Below are 19,946 nucleotides of genomic sequence, written 5' to 3'. Positions count from 1 at the left end.
CCAAGACAGAGTCTCACTCTGTCACCCAGGCTGGAGTGCAGTGGTGTGATCTTGGTTCACTGCAACCTCTGCCTCCCAGGTTCAAGTAATTCTCGTGCCCCAGCCACCCTAGTAGCTGAGACTATGCACCACCATACCTGGCTAATTTTTGTATTTTTTTAGTAGAGGTGGGGTTTCGCCATGTTGGGCAGGCTCTTCTCAAATTCCTGGCCTCAACTGATCCACTCACCTTGGCCTCCCAAAGTGTTGGGATTACAAGCGTGAGCCACTGTGCTTGACCCAGAAGTGCCTTTTAAAGACTCCTTGAAGGTTTTAGTTTTGTGCAGAGTGTGGGCTGATGGTAAACAGAATTTTTTGGTCCAGAGCTTATCTTCCTTGGAATTCAGGAGCCCATCTTCTTGCCCTTAGGGCAGGTGGCCCTAAGCCCTTGAGAGGGGATCCTGCCTTGCACCAGCTGGTGGTCACCTATTCAGTAGCTGACCCCCAGTGATGCCTTAATGTTTGAGGTTGCCATTATCCATGACACAACCTTTCTTCGTCTCCTTCCTAATCATCCTGCAGTTCAATAGTGCATGGCTAGAGAGCTTCACCAATCTCCATCTGGCCGAACTTCAAAAGAAGTGGAAACTGAAGCATGGTTTCATCTGCTGAGCATCTGAAGCTACTGAAGGTTAGGAGAAATACCTTTCAGAAAGCATGAAATTCAATCAGTGGTGGAGAGAAACAGACTAGGAAATAGAGGCAGTGGTATCGTTAGGGAGGTGCTGGGGACTGTGTGCCACATATTGTTAGTGTTGGAGTCACCCGCCACCGTCACTGTGTGAGCTCACAGTTCTCTCAGGGAGCATCTTGGACACTGAGTCATTACATTCCTTTAGAGTGATTTAACTCAACAGCTTGACACCTTCATTAATTTTACAACACGAAGCCTGGGTGCTCTCTGCTTCCTCTTTAACAGTGCAGGGAAATTAGAGGAATATTGAAAATATAAAACCAGGGGATACTGGAAGAAGGAGCAGTCAAGGAGCTGTTGAAAGACATCATGTTAAGGCATTGAACTACTTGTCTTTCCTTGGTATCTCTTGGGATCGAGCACCCAGCTCTTGCTACTCTTCTCTGGCACATAAACCTTTTATTTCCATTCCTGGCACGCTGGCTGAACCTCCAACTTGCAGCCAGCTCGTTTGCCTTCTCTGCTGAGGTCACTGCTACCGTGATCCGTGTATAATGGCATTTTCCTCCTCTTTTTAGTATGAAGGCTATTACAGTTTCTTCTCTAAACAGGACTTCAAACAATTTGCTGCCAGTTGCATTTCAAAGCCAGGGAAAAGGCAAATGTCATCCTTTTTTTCTCCCCTCTTTGGGTAACTGCTTTGTTGGTTGCATCAAAAATTAGAGGGGCTGCTATCTAAATTCAGGTGGGGATGTGTGGGGACAAGGCATTTAAATTTGCTTTTCTTTCTCCCTGAAGGAGAAAAACCCTTTTCCTTCTCAACCTTTCCTAAAAAGGAACTTTGATCTTCCCAGCCCACAAGCAAGGGTTTCATTTCTTCCAGGCCAGCGTGTGCTCCACAGCTCCTTCTGTGGCATGGTGACTGTCACCCGCTGCATCAGCAGCTCTGCTTTTCAAGCTGTGCTCCTCCACTGCACCAGGGCCCTTTGGGCTGGAAGTTGGCACCCAGAATCCTCGGCTGGGCACGGACACCTCTCCAAAGTCACCCTTACATCCCTAAGATCACTGTCCCCTGACATTAAATAGTGCGTGGTGGTTTAAGATGCTTTTTATTTCAATATACATTTCTGGAAGAACTACTTTAATCACATAACAAAACAATGACATTCTGGCAAGCAGTTCATGCAATATTTTTAACTAAGGCCAAGGGAAAAAAAAAATAAATGGCAGAGATATTTCACTTTGAAAGGTAGTTTTTGCGCATGTGAAGTTGCCACTTTTCATAAAGGCTTTTACTACGTATATCAATGAGTTTTAAGAGAGACTAGGGTCAATAATGCGTGCTTTAGAATTCCCTAAATACAGATTTACACAATAGCCTTAAAATATATTATGTTCTATCATGTCAACTCCTGTGCACTTCTACCAGCAGAATTTTATTTCTTTAATGTGAAAAACAAAAGGACAGAGGAAAGTAAAGTAAAACAAAGGAAATTAGGGCCCACAAGCTTAATTAGTATAGTGTTGTAACCCAGATCAACAATGGGAAGGACACAGTGACAAAACCCAGGAAATTCCAAGTCGAAAGAGAGGCTCTTTCCTTTAACTCCTTGAGTGCCAGGGCACTTGCTAGCCAGCTCCTTACCTAGGTGCAGGAGGCTACCTGAGTACAACTCGCTGTCTTTATTGTTGAACTTCCTGGCTTTTGTTGACTTTCCCTTCTCCTTTCCTCCCTTAATGTACATGAAACATACCTTTGTGTGTGTGTTAATTATAGATAAATGGGCTAAAATTGCCTCTTGGTTTTGTAACCCTCAGAGAAGGGGAAAGAGTACAAAAAAAATTCCTGTCACTGTCATCTGTTCATTTTTAATGAGCAATTTTTAAAAATTGAAAATAAAAGAGGAAAATGAATAGGTGTTGAACCAGCCCGTGATATGTAAATGCCAACTAGTAATTACCTAAAACCTCAATTTTCATTCTGTTTCATCTTGCAAAACATTTCATTTTCCCTGAGTGAAAACACTTAATTTGGGCTGTGCGAGTTAGCGGAGCGGCCGCCCCGGCCTGCGCCTCCGCCGGCTCCGGCTAGGGGGCACTTTGGCTCTGCGCTTCTGCCGCCTGCAGGCTCGTCCACCTCAAGGTTATTCCCCTCTTGCCATTCCAGTGGTTTTACTCCGAATGTGCAGGCCCCTCCCCCCGACTCCCACTAGTCTGGTTTCGGGGAGCCTGTTCCTCCTTGTCCTTGCAGAGGCGCGTATTGAATTTTGGCTGACCGAGCCTTCCTCTGCATATTAACTTTCCCCTCTTACCTGGCTGTTGGTCCCTTGGCTTCCCTGAGTTGCAGTCACACTCTGAGAGCAGCTTTCTGGAAGCTTTCTTTCTCCCTTTGAGGTTGCACACAGAACTGCCTCTAGTTTTTGTTTATTCCTGCTGCTTTTTTGGTCTTTCTTTTCATTTTGGCAGCTGGGGCAAATCTCCTGGATTGAAGGTTACACACATTTGCCCTCCCGCCACACTGAGAATGACAATTCCGACGTTCCTTTCTTTTGCATACTTGTAGATTTTTCTTCTACTCTGGTTTAGGATATGTCACCTTTTGGATATGTTCGTGGAATGTGGCTTGTGGTTGCCGCTGCTTCCTTCCCTTCCCAGCCTGTTCCCTAGCTAGAAAGAGAGCGTGTAGACTTGAGAAAGAACAGGGAGCCCGGCATTGTGAATGGTAGATCAGAGAGCAGCCTGCATGTAGAAAACCAGAATTATGTTGTCCTAGGACCCTGGATCCAAGAGTGCTCTGCCTGGAATCTCAAGGAACACGGCCTCTTTAGTGAGATATATAGCTTCATAATTAGCCCGTTGCATTTTTTCACGAGTGCTAGCATCAGCGTTCTACGATGTGTTTCTCTGATTAACAGCTGCTTTGCAACTATTTCCCTGTGCCGCCGATGACCATATTTGTCAAGGAACTCCTGACAGAGTACTGATTTCTTACTAAAATGCAGCATTTCTGTTTGAAGAGGGTTCTCTCATTCTTGGCAGTGCCTGGCTTTTTAAGTCAGTCCTTGTTAAAACTCGAGTTGGCTTTGGTCTAACGCTTGTTAACAGGATTCTGGATATCTACTTTAGAGTATGAACGTAGGAACCTTTCACAGGCAATTTAATCTTCTGAGCAGCGCACATGGAGCAGTGCGGCACTGGAATGGGGTTTCGGGCCCATAGATTATATTGGTCATTTTCTTTTGCCCTCTAGTTGTGATCTCTCTGGGTTAAAAGGACTTGGCTTTGGTTGTTAGTGTCATTAATTTTTGAATATTTTTAATATTTTAAGATGGCTAATGAATGCTCACATCTTACGAGATAGATGTGTATGTAGTACACAGGAGTGCTGGAATTGGTGGCATTCCAAATAAGTGTCACTGGAGACAATGCATCAGGTTTACATGTCAGGTGCAAAGTGCTAAGGCTCCCTCAAACCCCAGGTTCATTACTAGGCAGGCTCTGTCCTCCTGTCCCCCTCGTGCAGAAAATAAAGTGTGTATTCTGAAGATTACAATGTGCAGGTCTTTTGCAGGAGAGTGGAAAACACATAGGAAGCATCTCTTTGGTGAGGACTGTCAGGAACCTCAGTTTTTCTCACTGGGGATTACTTACCCTACACAATGCATTTAACAGCACATAGTTCATAGTAAATAACCCCTGAGTATACTGTATTCCATTGATTTATACAGTTACAAATCCTGCTCTCTCAAATACAAATCTCTCTCAATTGGCCAGTCATCTTGGATCTAAAGGTGTTTTTCAACCTGAAGTCCCCCCTGCTTTTTTCCAAGTTGCTGGCAGTGACTCCGGTGTAACCATTGTTATGAGACTGCAAAGACAAGAATTTACTCCTCTTCCCTGCACCTCAGTTTTATCTCTAAGTGACACGTAGTGAAAATTATGAAATTTCCCCAAAATTGTGGAGTTGGTGGTGGCAGGTTTGTTTTATTTTGCTTTGGGTGGAGAAGGGGACAGAAGGTAGGGTCAGAGGGATGGGTTGCGGGGGGAGAAACTGTGGTCTGCTTTCTTCAGAGTTTGTCTTCTTTATTTTGATTAAACTAGCTATTGGTAATTTGAGGTGCACTCATTAAGAACTCAGTGCAAGAGGAAGGGAAAGGAACGCTGATTCCATATTTATCACAGGCTCACCAGCAAGCAGCTTCGACGGCGGCATCAGCAGCTTAGCGCCAGAATTCTCCCTGGCTTGCTGCACTCCCACAACATGTGCAGTAAAGTTCCTGTCTCCGTTTTACATCTTTGACATTGAGGCGGAAGATTTGGCCTGAATTTATGTAATTTAGTTGGGCACAAATATAACCCATGAATAGTCACATTCATCTTCTAATTAGAAAATCAAACGATAATACAGGACAGGCTGCAGGCACCCCTAATACAGGACAGGCTGCAGGCACCCCATCATCGAATCCAACAAAAGCGTGTTGTGTGTGTTGGGCCTCTGCAGAGGAAAGTCAGTTGAATTGCTTCATGAAATTAATGAAAAGTGCCCAACAATAGGTGGGTGAAAGGCACAAACCGAGCGCCCTGTCAGTTTAGTGTGTGAAGATGTTAGCATTATGTGTAAAGAGTTTTGCAAAATCTTCTCCCGTCGATGTATGAATCATGGGGCTATAAAATTCTAGATTGGACAGGTCCTTCCCCCCATTTTGTAGTGCCAGTTCCTTGCGGGGAGGGAGGGAGAACAGTCAAGAGTAACTGAAGAAATAATTAGTGAAAGGAGGAGAGAGGTTTTCATATGTTCACACTTACATGTAGCCACTTCTCAGGGTATCTTTCTTATTCAGCACATTAGGTTGGGGCTATTTTAGTGCTTTATATTTTTGCATCTAGTGTAATAATGTCGATGCTGTTAAATATGTGATTTGCCTGTCGCCTGCATTTTCAGACAAAGATCAAGAGGAACATAAACAAGCCCCAAATATACTTCATGTAGGTGTTTGGCAGTATTATTTTATATGACTTGAAATTAGTGAATGGAAACTTTAAAAGAAATTGTTCATATTTTTGCAAGTTTGAAGTGTGCCGGGACTTTGTCAAATTCCCGTTAAAATAAATACGTCAATTTCATCTCCTTTCCAAATTCATTTATCTTGCTTTTTTAAAAGGTGTTTTCTACTTTACCTGATGTTTAAATTGGATTCACTCGTTTATGCTGTTCTTTGCTATATCCCCCACGTTCTTCTTAAATGAATTACTAATGACAGAGCACTCCATCATTCCCTCTCTGCAGCCACTTTAAGGAAAGCATGGTGATCTAAACCTTTTAACCTATTAAAGATGATTTTTCCCAATTGAATCAGACCCACCACAGGTGTAATAACTAATCATTTAAACTACACCTGCTATTATGTATTTTTAAGCCATTATGCGTGTTGGATAGATGATAATTCATGTTTATTGCATTGTCCGATGGATCCGTTTTGCCTACACTAGGCTGATTAATGTATTTAAAGAAATAAGAGATGCAATTTTTTTAAAAAATTGATGGAATGCGCCAAGCACTGCATTGAGTGCACCATTAAACCCATCAGAACTTTGCTCTCTGACCAGAAATGCATATACCAAGGACTATATTAAAAAAGCAAGGTGAAACTTGTGTGTTCCAGTGGTGGGATTCTGTTTTCTTTCTCTGTCATGGAAAATTTTGGAAGGATGAAGGAAAGGTTTCTGTTTCTATGGGTAAATGATAGGAGCTGTGCTATTAGTATCTTCTGCTTAAGACCTGTTCATCCACATTTCCGCTGACACCTGGTACACGTATCACACACAGCATGTAGACTACCGCATGATACGAATAGTGTAATTTTGTTGTGTGTTGAAGGTGTATTTTTTTCTCCAGGTGAAGAACAACTATCCCCACGCCATCTGAGCTGTGCAGACTGGCGCTGACCCTGGGGGCCAGTGACTGGGTACCTGTTCATTCTCTTTCCAGAGCAGGGGCCTCGCTTCCGTTGGTTTTTCTCCTTGTCTCCCATTTCTCCTCTCTCCTTTTCCCCCTCTCTCCTGTTATAGCTCTTTGCATACTGTTGCCTTCTTCTCCCCACCTTTCCCACCTCTACCCATCCCCTTTTCTTTTTTTCTCTTTTTTCCTTCTTCCCTTCTCCCATCTCTTCATTAAAATGCATCAGTGTTGTAGATGTTTGCTAGATTTCTCTTGATTTTGGTATGACCTGAGGCGATCTGGTTGAGGGGCTTAAGGGGTGAGTATGCCGTTTGGGGGCTCTAGAATCTCGAGCATTCATTTTTCTTGAGTCCAGAACTGCTCTATTACTGTGGTTCATGATGGTGGTTGGTACTGTCGGCAGCATTGGAGGACAGATGATAATCTGTGCGGAGCTGGGCTTGGCTCTCAAGGGACACTAGTATGTCCTGTCGGTGACAGGCCCAGATCCGAAAAGTCAGGATACTGAGTTCATCCTTTAGGGGGAATGTCTAGGGTAAGCCTCCCACAGAAGGGTTACAGGGAAAATGAATACAGACTTTTCCCTGGCTTTTTTTCTTTGGTTTATCCTCATATCTTTTGTTCCCCAAAAGTCTGTCTGGTCTCAGGATTACGTTCATATAAAATATGGGGAAGGAGATGATTTGTAACTTGTATTTCACTTACAGTCACAGTACTTTCTGTTTGACTGCTTCCCTTAGTTTGAAGGATCTTAGAAAACTTCCTTACATCTAGCCTTAGAAATTTTTTCTTTCAACAACTTATGAGTGAACTGCAGGGCCTGTTGACTTTATCTGTAACATGAGACCATATTATTCCTTTGATTTTGATGAGGCGAATAATAGCAGTCATTTAAAACAGCCCCTTTCCTACCTGGGGCAGGTGGGCGTTTCCCATCCATAGGGCTGGTGTCTGGGGTGGAAAGTAGACAAGCCAGGCGTAAACACACACTTCGCGTGTGCTGAGTGATGTGAAGGTTAATACCTGCAGCGGTGCCCCTTCCATCCCCTGCCCAGCTTATGTGGAGATAGGAAGATTTCATTAAATAATATTCATTACCAGAGGCAGGTAGACAGTCTGTCAATCTGTCAGCTTTTAGCCATGAAACTCCAAACTTTGCCCTTTGAAGGCTCTTCAGAACTCAGCTCCAGTGCAGAAGCGGGGCCAGTGTGAATGGCAGTGGGTGTTGTCTACGACATAATCCCTTCCAGCCGGGACGCCCTCAGCACTTTGCCAGGCTCTGGAGACAGCGTGGTCTCTGCCCTTCACTTGCTTGCAGCGTAGTTGGGGAGGCAGGCTGAACATTAGAAGACGGTGTAATTATGTCTTCAATTATATGGTACACAGTACAGGCACTGAAGAATTGAAGAGAATAGGGAGATCAGAGATGGCTTGCTTATTTAGGCAAGGCTTCGAGGAATCAGAACAGACTATAAAAGGGCTGTGCTGATAGAGAACGTGTGTGTGTGTGTGTGTGTGTGTGTGTGTGCGTGCGTGTGGGGTAACGTTTAGACAGGTGGAGGCAGGAAAGGGAGGCCTTCCAGAAAGACAGCATACAGGGCACAAGGGCGGCGACATGGGTGCGCATGGCCACACCTGCTGGGGAGTATGAAGAATCAGCTCGAATGGAGATCAGGAGGAACAGGAAGGATCATCGCAGGCCTGAAGCTCGGCAGAGGGATTAGATTTGACAGACTCAGATACAGGAAGCCAGTGAAGACAGGGAAACAACATCGCCTTTCATTTAGGTAGATTTTAAGTTTAAGAAATAACTGGTTATAAATTTGACCACAATAGTATGCTTGTCTCTGTGGAGCTGGGAAAAACTCCTAGGATTTTTAATCTTGAAATTCAGACTATTGAAGTGAAGTTTACTCCTCTATTTTCTCTCTCTCACCAGATTGCCACGGCAGTGAAGTTTCTACAGAATTCCCGGGTCCGCCAGAGCCCACTTGCAACCAGGAGAGCATTCCTAAAGAAGAAAGGTACAGGTTCCACAGGGCCGTGCAGCACGGCCTGCAGGGGGACTGGGGCTGGGACAGATGGAAGCCGTGGTGCAAGGCAGGTGCTGAGCTGCCAGGACTTCCTAGAGCTGCCCACTCACGGGGCAGTGGGGCTGAGGCGAACCCCCCAGTGGGGCTGCAGATTTCTTTCCTGACAGTGGAGCGGCAAGTTGACACGATTCGGGTAATTAAGCACGGAGGACTTAGTCCAGTCCATCATGGCAAAGGCAGCATTCAGTAGCAGAGTCGGCCCATTGGATGAGACTGTGGAGGACTTCTGGTTTTTGGTCTGCTCTGTGTCAGTGACCCCGGCTGCAGGATGACTAGCTTAGATTAGGAGTTCAGCTGCTTCAATAGAGAATGAGGAAGAAAGAAATGAAGGGCGAGGGAAACGAGATGACTCACAAGGTCAGGTTAAAGTCAAGCTTGGGGTCAGTCCGATTTACAGATTGAAGCGGTAAATTAGTGGTTTTATGGTATTTCTGTAAGCAGAGATAAAGTGGACCCTGACAAATTCAATATTGTCTGAAGAGACAATCTATTCTGGTTCTGTTGGAATTTAGGGTATTTTTCTTTTTTGTAAAATGAAAACTACAAAGAAACCTGACTTTTCAATTTTTTATACATATAATTTTCTAGGAATCTAGGAAGTCATTTACACATCCTTATATACCATGAGGGGCAAAAGTGAGCTTTCTTCCTCCCAAAGCAAAACTCTTTTTCCTTAAGGAGCTAGAATGCCAGCCTTGAAATTCTGAGTTTTGAGCTTTCAGTCATTTTTGGAATAGGTGGGTGATATTTCCTAGGTCTGCTCTGTGATGTCCCACTGAAGGGATGCAGCAGGAACCATTGGTCCCTTCACGCGATCATGTCCCAGGGCTGCACTAACAGGGTTTGGGCAGAAGAAGCCCAAACATTTCACCACAGGCGGCTGCTTCGCGGCAGCCCCACGGCTGGGTCCCTGCGACAGAGTTGGTAAGGAGCACTGCACGGCTGCTCGCTGGCTGCATTGTGCCAGCCCCCCCCATCATTAGGAGATTATTAAAATTTGGAGTGTGTTGGCTGACCTCGCCACTCTGCAAGCATCATGCCATAAAAGAGTTTTTCCTTGAAATATGTGTACCTATGGGGAGTAATTAATCATAAAAGCTTAGGGATTTCAGCTCTCTCATCAAAGCATTGAAGCTGGGGAAAGCTGAGCCTAAAAGCTGAGCTGATTACCCGGGGTAACCTGAGACAAAATCTATGGTTGCCGAGAGATCCTTAGCTCCAGTATATTGTGCAATATTATAACTGCCTGATCTTCTCTTCCACCGACAATGACCAGTTAGTCCTCATTTTCTCTCAAACGCAGCTGGGTTAGAATTTCATTTGCAGAAGGTATTTAGAGCAATTTAGAGACAAATGTCTCTGGTGTTTGCTCGGCACTTCCCCACCGCAGGCTTTGCTGAGCAGTTTTAGTATCAGGAGCTCCATCTAATCTGTTTAATTTTAATAAATCCCTGACTGGGAGAGGGAGCAAAAAAAAAAGAGAGAGAGAAACTCTGGACCAAATAATACTTCTTTTGAGTTACTTGGCTAATAATTACTGTAGAGAGAAAACTGTTTTGTGCAATTATGATTTGTTGCTCCTTTAGGAAAAAAAATCCAACTGATCAATTCATCTAAGAGTCATTGTGCACCCTATGCCCTGTCCCTGGACTCCCATCAGGAATTTAGCAGAGAACCGAACAGACAAAATCCCTGCCCTCGCAGAGCTTAAATTCTAGTGGAGGGAAGGCAGACGATTAACAAATGGGAAAATGAAATAGGTCGGATGTCAGATGCCGAGCACCATGGATACTGATGAATGAAGCAGGGAGCTGGGGTGAGGAACGCCAGGGTTGGTGTGGGCTGGACTGTGATCTTAAACAACATGAATGTCAGAGTGTCTCTAAGAGGGTGGCACATGAGCAAAGACCGGAAGGTGACTGTTTATCGGTACAGTGGACATAATTCCTTCTTGACCCCTAATTTGGGTTAGAGTTTTTAGAATTTTAGGCATCTGGCACCTTGAGATGCTATCCTGCCCTTTGTCCTCTAAGGAGAACCATGTGAGTTTATCCCGTACTTAAACCCGGAATCTCTGAGGTTAATCACCCATCTCCATTATCCTCTAAAATGCTGCTTCAGTCAGTAATTATCCATTTCCGAGTTGAATCCCAACGGAGTAGGTTCTGGCAGGACCTTTTCTGGGCAGAGAATTCCAAGGTTTGATCGGTGTCTGGGGAAGAAAAGCCCCTTCGCAGATTTAAACTTCACTTTTCAAATTTCGGGCTGTTCCAGGGTCAGGTTTCCGCTCTCAGCATGGCCTGGCACCGTCTCCAATGGGGATGAGGGTGAACATCTACCGGGTCCCTAACAGTAGTTGTGGAAGGAAAGCAAGTTGGCTCACTGGCCGTCTGGACCAGGAGGGGCCTGGGTTCTGGCACCCGTGCTCTTGGACTCGCTGCAGAAGCCTTGCAGTGCTGGGCTTGGAGCACTGGCTCTGGGAGGGCTCTCAGCTCCTGGAGTCTTGGCTTTTCCTAGCAATGTCACTTCAGGGAATTGCAGTGGAGCACTGACTTGAATTATAATCTTGACTTTCTTTTTTTTAATAAACATCTCTTTCCTGAAAAGGCAAATCCAATTTTGTTTTTCTTTTAATATTATTTAATATTTAATATAGAAATTGAGGTCCCTGTAGTGCATGTCAGTTCAGTGGAAAATGAGGCGCATCAACTGAGTTTGTTTTATTGTGAAACCGCAGCTGGGAGCAGGGGCTGCATCCTGCCCGTGTTACCGACGGGTTAAGTGTTGTGCTCTCTGACTTCTGGTGGGGGTGCTCGGTGAGGGCGAGTGGGGAATGAGTGGTATAGGGATGGAAGAGCATTGGTTTGCAAAGGTCTTTCCTGTTTGTTTTTTTTGTTGTTGTTGTTTGTTTTGAGATCTCTTTCGGATGCTTTAAAGTCTGAACATGGAGTCATTAATGAGAAACATGAAGTTATTCGAATCATTTATCATTTTCTTTGAAGTTTGTACTGCCATTTTGTGTAATTTACAACATTTCTTCCTTTTATTGGGAATATTTTGGATGAAAGAAAAAAGCAGCTGCTCACCTTCAGAGTATTAGAATAAATGTTTTTGTTTTCCTTCCAACCACTTGATTCTGCAGATGACACATCAACTGCAGAGTCAGCCACACATCAAGATAATTGGACTGTGTGTGGGGTTTAAGCCCTCATAGAACCAGTCTATATATAGAAGCAGTTCTTGCCAGGCAGGCATCATATCTGGGGCTTTAAGCAGGCTGCAATCCGGGAGGTTAGAGTAACGTAAAAACAGCAATAGAATCAGTCCAGAAAGTTAGAGGCTTGGAAATTGTCGTCAATAGGCTTGTGTTGATTTGATACCCTATCCAACCACAAAATGTAGGAGGCAATCTGCTTCCAAACATGTTTGGCAGGCTGAGGATGAGGTGGGTAATAGTGATGCTTGTTTGTGAGGGGGGTGAGGTGGGGGAGGGGGATAGAGTTGTCTGTTAACTTACTCTAACATATCTGTTGCAAAGCAAGCTTCTAGGAAAGACGAACATTATCTGTTTTTCTGTATAACCCTGCATAGTGGGGCCTGGGTGGTGTTGGCTCACACTTACTGTGTGCTTTTCAAGTGTCTAAGTAAAGGGCTTTTTCCTGCCTCATCCAAGAAATGATCCTGGTTGGGGTAGGCAAATGAAACAAATAAAACACACCACCATACTTTCTCATTCCAAAAGGTGAAACTAGATCTTATCCTTCTACTGTTCCTGGAAGCAGAAACCCCGGTAGCAGCCTCCTTGCTGGAAATGAACTTGAAGAAACCTGGCGGTCCCAACCTTGGTAGTGGGCTAGAGGTGAAGGGCATCTCTGTAGAATATTTCAAGGGGGAGTAAATTCTTACACAGATTTCAATTTAACTCTCTTTTATTACTTTTCTTTTTTTATCATTTACGTCTATTTCATGAGGTAGTTTGCATGTCCTTGAATGGAATCTCGTTACCATGAAAGCTTTTTTAGCATTGATTTCATAACAGTCTTAATTTAATAGCTCCGTCATTACTGAGAAGCTCTGGGAGTGGGGCCCTGGCTTTCCAGGTCACTGACCTTTTAATTACAAACCTTGTTCTGATGGCCAGGTTATCGACTGGACAGCTCCCAGCTTGTGCCCCCAGGATGAAAACGAAAATAACTGTTTCCTCCCCCATCTCCAGGAAAAAAAAAATTGTAACCTCTTGTGTTTCTAAAATTAATTTTCTCCTTCAGCTTTACTTTATAATTAATTCTTTAATGTGTCTTAGTGAAGCCAGAAGTCTTTTCACAAAGCTTTTCTTCCTAGAGCTTGGGTCCAGCAGATAGCTTGGGGGGAGGGCACGGAAATCTTGCCAGCTCCCACCCCTTGCTTGCGTGTGGCCCATTTCCTCATCCTCAGAAACTCCTGCGGCTGAGCTGGAAGGAATAGAATTGGCTCTGTGAGGGGCTGTCTGGCCCTTCTGATTTTTTGTTAACGAGACATGGATTGTGGCATCAAGATTTAGATTCATTCCTCTATTTGTTGGAGTCATTGAAGCCAGTATATCCTGGACATTTTTTAAAGAGTTCCCCATTCTGAGAAAAGACGGGAGTTGAATGTCTTATTGTTTCTTACCTTTCTGTTCGTTGTAGACGACCAGAGGAAACAAATGCCCTACACGGATTCGACTCAGTCATAAGTGTGAACCAAATAGGCCGATCTGGGTTCTCTCACTGACTGAAGAGGAAGAGAAATAAGAGAGGACAGTGGGCAAAATGTAGGGTGACAACCAAGGGTTCTGGTTTGCCTAGAATTGCCCTGGGTTCAACCCTGAAGTTCCCATGTTGTGGACAGCCCCGTGGTCCTAGACAAACAGGTCACCCTAGCGGTAAAAGCCTTTCTCAGGGGTGAGAGCTACCAGGGGAGACAAAACGGGTTTGGTTTTAGAACCTGGAGGAAGAAGGCAAAATGAGAAGAGTCCACTGGCAGTGAGTCCCGGAGAGGCCCACCTGCAGCAGCGTGGCATCTTCCGCACCCACTTCCTGTTCTTTCTCCCGTAGCCCTGCCCTAGTGTGGGTCCAGTGCAGAGCCTCTGGGGGCGGGGCCGTGCCCTGCAGGTGAGTGAGGAGCTGCTCATGCGGAGCAGGCAGGGCTATGTGGCAGCCGCGCTTGTTCCTGAGGATGATTGAGCATCTCCATCCATCTGTTGTGAACGGACCGTCTTCCTTCCCTGCCAGTCTTGCACCTGCATATTCGTCACCTGCTGTTCTGGCCCAGCCTATTCATCACACCGACTGGTCCCCCGCATCAATTTTCCGGCTCCCCTTGTTATCCAAACTTGTCTTGAACTCCACAGATTTTTCTCGGCATCCAGGACGAGACCTACGGCAGCTAGGCCAGCCGAATGTTGTAGAAACAGAGATGCCCTGGCTTCCCCATTCAGAGCGGGAGCTGATAGCACTTGCTGCCCCAAGAAGGCTGAGCTGAGGGGTTTCCTCCACTTCACCCTGCAATGGGGAAATAGTGCAGAGGAGTTTGCGGGGAGGGAGAACTTTCAGATTTACCCAGTTACTTTTATGTTTTCCCTGCAACTGAAGACTGATTCTTTTCTTAAACTTGTGTGCCTGCAACAATACTGCAATGAAAAGGAAAGTGACAAAATGACATTGGCATGTATTACTAAAAAAAAATTTTTTTTTTTTACTTTTTGAAAAAGTAAGGCATATACATGGTCTTAAAAATTCAAACAGTAGAGAAGGATATACAGTAAAAAATAAGTCTTCTCCTCTCATTCTCTCATTCCTGTTCCCCACCCGTTCTCTTTTGCAGAGGATACTACAGTTTCTTATGTATCATTCCAGAGATAATCTATCCACATGAAAGCATGTTAATATGTATTACTCCCCCACAGAAACACGAATGCTTTCTAAATACAGTGGTAGCATATTTTACACTTTACTCGTGTACTTGGTGTTACATCTCGGCAGTCATTCCACATCGATACATACAGACTTGCTTCATTCTTTTCAGTGGCTGCATAATATTCCATTATATGAATGTGTTATCCTTTTAAAAACTAGTCCCGGCTGGGCGCGGTGGCTCACGCCTATAATCCCAGCACTTTGGCAGGCAGAGGCAAGAGGATCACGAGGTCAGAAAATTGAGACCATCCTAGATAACACGGTGAAACCCCGTCTCTACTAAAAATACAAAAAATTAGCTCGGCGTGGTGGTACGTGCCTGTAGTCCCAGCTACTCGCGAGGCTGAGGCAGGAGAATCGCTTTAACCCGGGAGACAAAGGTTGCAGTGAGCCGAGATCGTGTCACCGCACTCCAGCCTGGATGACAGAGCGAGACTCCATCTCAAAAATAGAAACAAAAACAAACAAAAAATTAGCCCCAAATTTGTGAGCATTTAGGTTGATTCTTATCTTCTGCTGTTTCAAGCAATGGCCCAGTGAATATTCTTGTCGTATACATTGTTGAACGCGTATTGGTTTGGCACCATGCTGAAGTCAGAGCATTTTTGCATATGGTAAGCAGGCTAGGAGATATTTTTCTTTCTTAAATTTCATGGGATTATGTTTCATAGTAAAGAAGATAAAACTTTTTTAAGGTAAACATGGACTATAGGTAGAAGGAAGTTAATAAGAGGAAAAAGTAACAAATTGCTGTTAACACTTAGCACAGATTTGGGTTTTGAAGGGATGGACATTCTGGTTATGTGAAAAATTCTTGCTTTCTTTTTTTGTTTTGAGACGGAGTCTCGCTCTGTCGCCCAGGGTGGAGTGCAATGGCACAATCTCGGCTCACTGCAGCCTCTGCTTCCCAAGTTCAAGCAATTCATCTGCCTCAGCCTCCTGAATAACTGGGATTACAGGGGCCTGCCACCGCACCCAGCTAATTTTTGTAGTTTTTGGTAGAGACGGGGTTTCACCATCTTGGCCAGGCTGGTCTTGAACTCCTGACCTCGTGATTCACCTGTCTTGGCCTCTCAAAGTGCTGGTATTACAAGCATGAGCCACTGCTCCCGGCCTGCTCAGTTTTGACCTAGCCATTGAGGGAGGCAGTGGGCCCAGAGAGAAAAGAGCAGGAAGGCCTTCGTTAGTGAGGGGAGGCTCAGGCAGAGACGCATGTGCAAGTAGCTGGATTGGCCTGTGAGGAGAAAGAAGGGAAGAGAATTGAGGCTGGTGAGATAGGAAGTGAGGGAGGAGCTGGGGTTAGGACCCAATATTATAATAAATAACAGTATTGCCTAGGCCGGAATGTAGTGGCATGATCATAGCTCACTGAAGCCTTGAACTTCTGATCTCAAGTGATCCTTCTGCCTTAGCCTCCTGAGTGGCTGGGACTACAGGCACTTGCCACCATACCTGGTGAATTTTTTTGTAGAGACAGGGTCTCACTGTGTTGCCCAGGCTGGTCTCAAACTCTTGGCCTCAAGTCATCCTTCTGCCTTGCCTTCCCAAAGCATTGGAATTACAGACATGAACCACGGCACCTGGCCCATGGAGCACAGAGAAACTCTGTTTGAGGAAGTTTACTCTCGGTTCTGTATTGAAACTGACTTGGCCTGGCAATAATAAGACCAGCCACAAAGATGGTCCTGCTGAGTCCGTCTTCAGGTGTGGGGCATCTGGGCCGGGTTGGTAGCAGTAGAGATGGAAATAGAAATGACAGCATATTTATGTAGACAGTTCTACAGTTTACAAAACACTCTCACATAGTTGATTTTTTCACTATGACCCTAGTATGTAGTGGGCAGGTTAATGAATATTAGTTGATTTTTTCACTATGACCCTAGTATGTAGTGGGCAGGCTAATGAATATTTGTGAAAGGAATGAAAACATTATTTAATGAATCTCAGAGTAGCTCTTTTCTCCCATTTTACATAGATGAAGAAATTGAGGTTTAGAGAGGCTAAGTTGAGCTAATACATGGCAGAAGTAGAACTAGAATCTATGTCTTCTGACCAAGATTCTTTGAACTATACCACGTACTTTCTGGAGAGGAAGGACAGAACCACACACATGGTAGAAGAAAGAGTAAGCCATGCTCAGGAGGGTGTGTGTGGCAAAGGGATGCACTGAAGATGACTCTCAGGGTTGTTTTTTTTTGTGTTAAGCAGCTTTATTGAGGTATAATTGACATACAGTAAACTACACATATTTAATGTGTGGTTTTAAAAAGTTGTGACATATGTATAATTGGGAAGCTGTCATCACAATTAAGATAATGGACATGCCCAGCATCCCCAAAAGTTTCCTCCTACCCCTTGGTAATCCCTTCCTCCTGTGGTGCCCCCAACCCCCCATATCCTGGTTTGCAAGTATGCATTGATCTACTATCACTATAGATTAGCTTTTTTTTTTTTCTTTTTCTTTTTCTGAGACAGGATCTTACTCTGTCACCTAGGCTGAGTGCAGTGGCGTGATTACAGCTCACTACAGCCTTGACCTCCCTGGGATCAAGTGATCGTCCCATCTCAGCCTCCCAGGTAGCTCGGCCACAGGCACAAGCCACCAAACCCGGCTAATTTTTTTGTATTTTGGAGAGACAGGGTTTCACCATGTTGTCCAGGCTGGTCTCGATCTCCTGGGCTCAAGTGATCTGCCCACCTTGGCCTCCCAAAGTGCTGGGATTACAGGTGCAAACCACTGTGCCTGGCCCTAGTTTGCATTTTCTAGAAATTTATATAAATGGAATTATACAGTGTGTACTCTTTTTTGTTTTTTGTTCTGGCTTTTCCATTCAGCATAATTACTTTGAAGTTTGGCCATGTTGTTGTTTATACTAGTGGTTCATTCCTTTTTATTGCTGAATAGTATTCCATTATATGGCTATACTACCTGTTGATGCACATTTGGGTTGTTTTCAGATTTTGGATATTAAAAATAAAGCTGCTGTCAATATATATAAGTCTTTGTAGGGACGTATAATTTCTTTTGGGTACATACTTTAGGATGGAATGGCTGGATCATATAATAGGTGTGTGTTTAGCATTTTAAGAAACTTCTCAACTGTTTTTGAAAGTTGTTATACCATTTTACATTCTCACCAGTCATGTATGAGTGTACCAGCATTTTGAGCTTGGAGAATAGGAAGATGAAGGTGACAAATTTTCTAGTAATGAAGCCACTTTGGAAATATTCTTAAGAGTGACTAAATAATAGGTCATGCTTGGACTACTTCAGCTTTAGAGGCAACAGTACATAAACTATCTGGGTTCGAATCCCAGCTTCACCACTCTTTAGCTGTGTGGTCCTGCATAAAATACTTAACTTCGTGGTACATTGGTTTCTTTATCTGTAAAATGGGATTAATGATAATATTTACTGCAAAAAATTCTTGTAAGAATTAAATGAAAATTGGCTGGGTGCGGTGGCTCAAGCCTGTAATCCCAACACTTTGGGAGACTGAGACAGAAGGATTGCTTTAGATGGAAGGGTCGAGACCAGCCTAGACAACACAGTGAGATCCTGTCTCTACAAAAAAAATTAAAAATTAGCTGGGCGTGGCGGCGCATGCCTGTGGTCCCAGCTACTGGAGAGGCTAAGGCAGGAGGATCGCTTGAGACTTGGAGTTTGAGCTTACAGGGAGCTATGATTGTGCCACTGCACTGTAGCCTGGGTGACAGAGCAAGACACCGTCTCAAAAAAAAAGATGGGCGGAGGAAGAATTAAATGTAAATGATATGAAAAGTGCTTAGCAGAATGCCTGACACCAAAATAAGGGCTTAATTGATGACAACAATCATCAGTAGCATATATTCTCTTAGAAGATATATTCTTAATGGGCTATAGTCAGTTTGCTGTAATTGTAGCATAAGAATTCGTGCATCAGGAACCTCTAGGAATTTTGAGCAGAGAGGGATTTAATACAGGCAGTTAGGCCAGGTGCAGTGGCTCACACCTGTAATCCCAGCACTTTGGGAGGCCCAGGCAGGTGGATGACTTGAGGTCAGGAGTTTGAGACCAGCCTGACCAACATGGCGAAACCCTGTCTCTACTAAAAATACAAAATTAGCCGGGCGTGGTGGCGCTCACCTGTAATCCAAGCTACTTGGGAGGCTGAGGCAGGAGAATTGCCTGAACCTAGAGGCGGAGGTTGCAGTGAGCTGAGATTGCGCCATTGCACTCCAGCCTGGGTGACAGAGCGAGACTCTGTTTAAAAAAAAAAAAAAAAAGGCTGGGCGCGGTGGCTCACGCCTATAATCCCAGCACTTTGGGAGGCCAAGGCGGGCAGATCACAAGGTCAGGAGATTGAGACCATCCTGGCCAACACCGTGAAAACCTGTCTCTACTAAAAATACAAAAAAAAAAAATTAGCCATGCGTGGTGGTGGGCACCTATAGTCCCCGCTACTCAGGAGGCTGAGGCAGAATGGCGTGAACCCGGGAGGCGGAGGTTGCAGTGAGCCGAGATTGCGCCACTGCACCTCAGCCTGGGTGACAGAGTGAGACTCTGTCTCAAAAAAAACAAAAAACCAACAACTACAACAACAACAACAAAAAAACCAGATGGTTAGGCGCTTACTCACTTATTGAAAAGGCTAGGAGAGTAGACCCAAGGTTAGGCCTTCAGGAATGACTTCCAGATAATTTGCCAGGGTAGGTGCTGCCTCTGTCCTGATCAAGCAGTGGGGAATCAAGAGGCTGTCACTGGAGCTGTGGAGCTCAAGCGCATGTCCTTGCAGCTGTGATCCAGGGACCAAGAAGTTGCTGCTGCCCCCACTGCAAGTGTTTTGTGACACCTGGAAAAGCAACGACAGGACATTGAAATGTGGGCTTGGCTTCTACTTCTGTGAAGGTTGGCTCTTGACCCCCATGAAGCTGGTGACTGGACATTACAATAGGAAACCTCAGTGTTTCCAATATCCTGCCTGCCCATCTGCTGATATTTGCAGCAATCAAAAGCAGCAAGAACAGCAGTCCTCTGCCTCATTTCCACTTTCCAAATTGTCCATGAGTGCACCTAATTGGTGGTACCTAATTCCCATCCAGAACTCTAGCTGCCACGGAGGGAAGCATTTTGTGCAATATAGAGCAAATTATGGGTGCGTTAGTCCCCGCCTTAACCATGGAGGAGACGTTCCAAGACCTCCAGTGGATGCCTGAAACCTCGGCTAGTACCGAACTCTGTATGTACTATGTTTTTCTTATGCTTGCATACCTATGGTAAAGTTTAATTTATAAGTTAGGTACAC

At 44.6% G+C, this 19,946-nt stretch overlaps 1 protein-coding gene across 4 annotated transcripts in view; it reads left to right on the top strand.

The window, feature by feature from the left end:
- PEX14 (peroxisomal biogenesis factor 14) overlaps positions 1-19,946 on the top strand; it is a 157,667-nt gene that overhangs the window by 54,244 nt on the left and 83,477 nt on the right. For 2 of the 4 annotated variants that reach the window (XM_063667979.1, XM_063667977.1), the window contains exons 1-2: positions 561-670; positions 8,572-8,656. In XM_063667979.1, the coding sequence (XP_063524049.1) occupies positions 635-670; positions 8,572-8,656 (121 nt within the window). In that variant the 5' untranslated portion in view covers positions 561-634. Of the gene's footprint in view, positions 1-560; positions 671-8,571; positions 8,657-19,946 lie in introns of those variants that run through there. The other 2 variants (XM_054439865.2, XM_054439856.2) reach the window with 1 other exon arrangement.

Source organism: Pongo pygmaeus, chromosome 1, assembly GCF_028885625.2.
Source record: "Pongo pygmaeus isolate AG05252 chromosome 1, NHGRI_mPonPyg2-v2.0_pri, whole genome shotgun sequence".
Lineage (NCBI taxonomy): Eukaryota > Metazoa > Chordata > Mammalia > Primates > Hominidae > Pongo > Pongo pygmaeus.
This window is presented reverse-complemented; position numbering and strand designations above follow the sequence as displayed.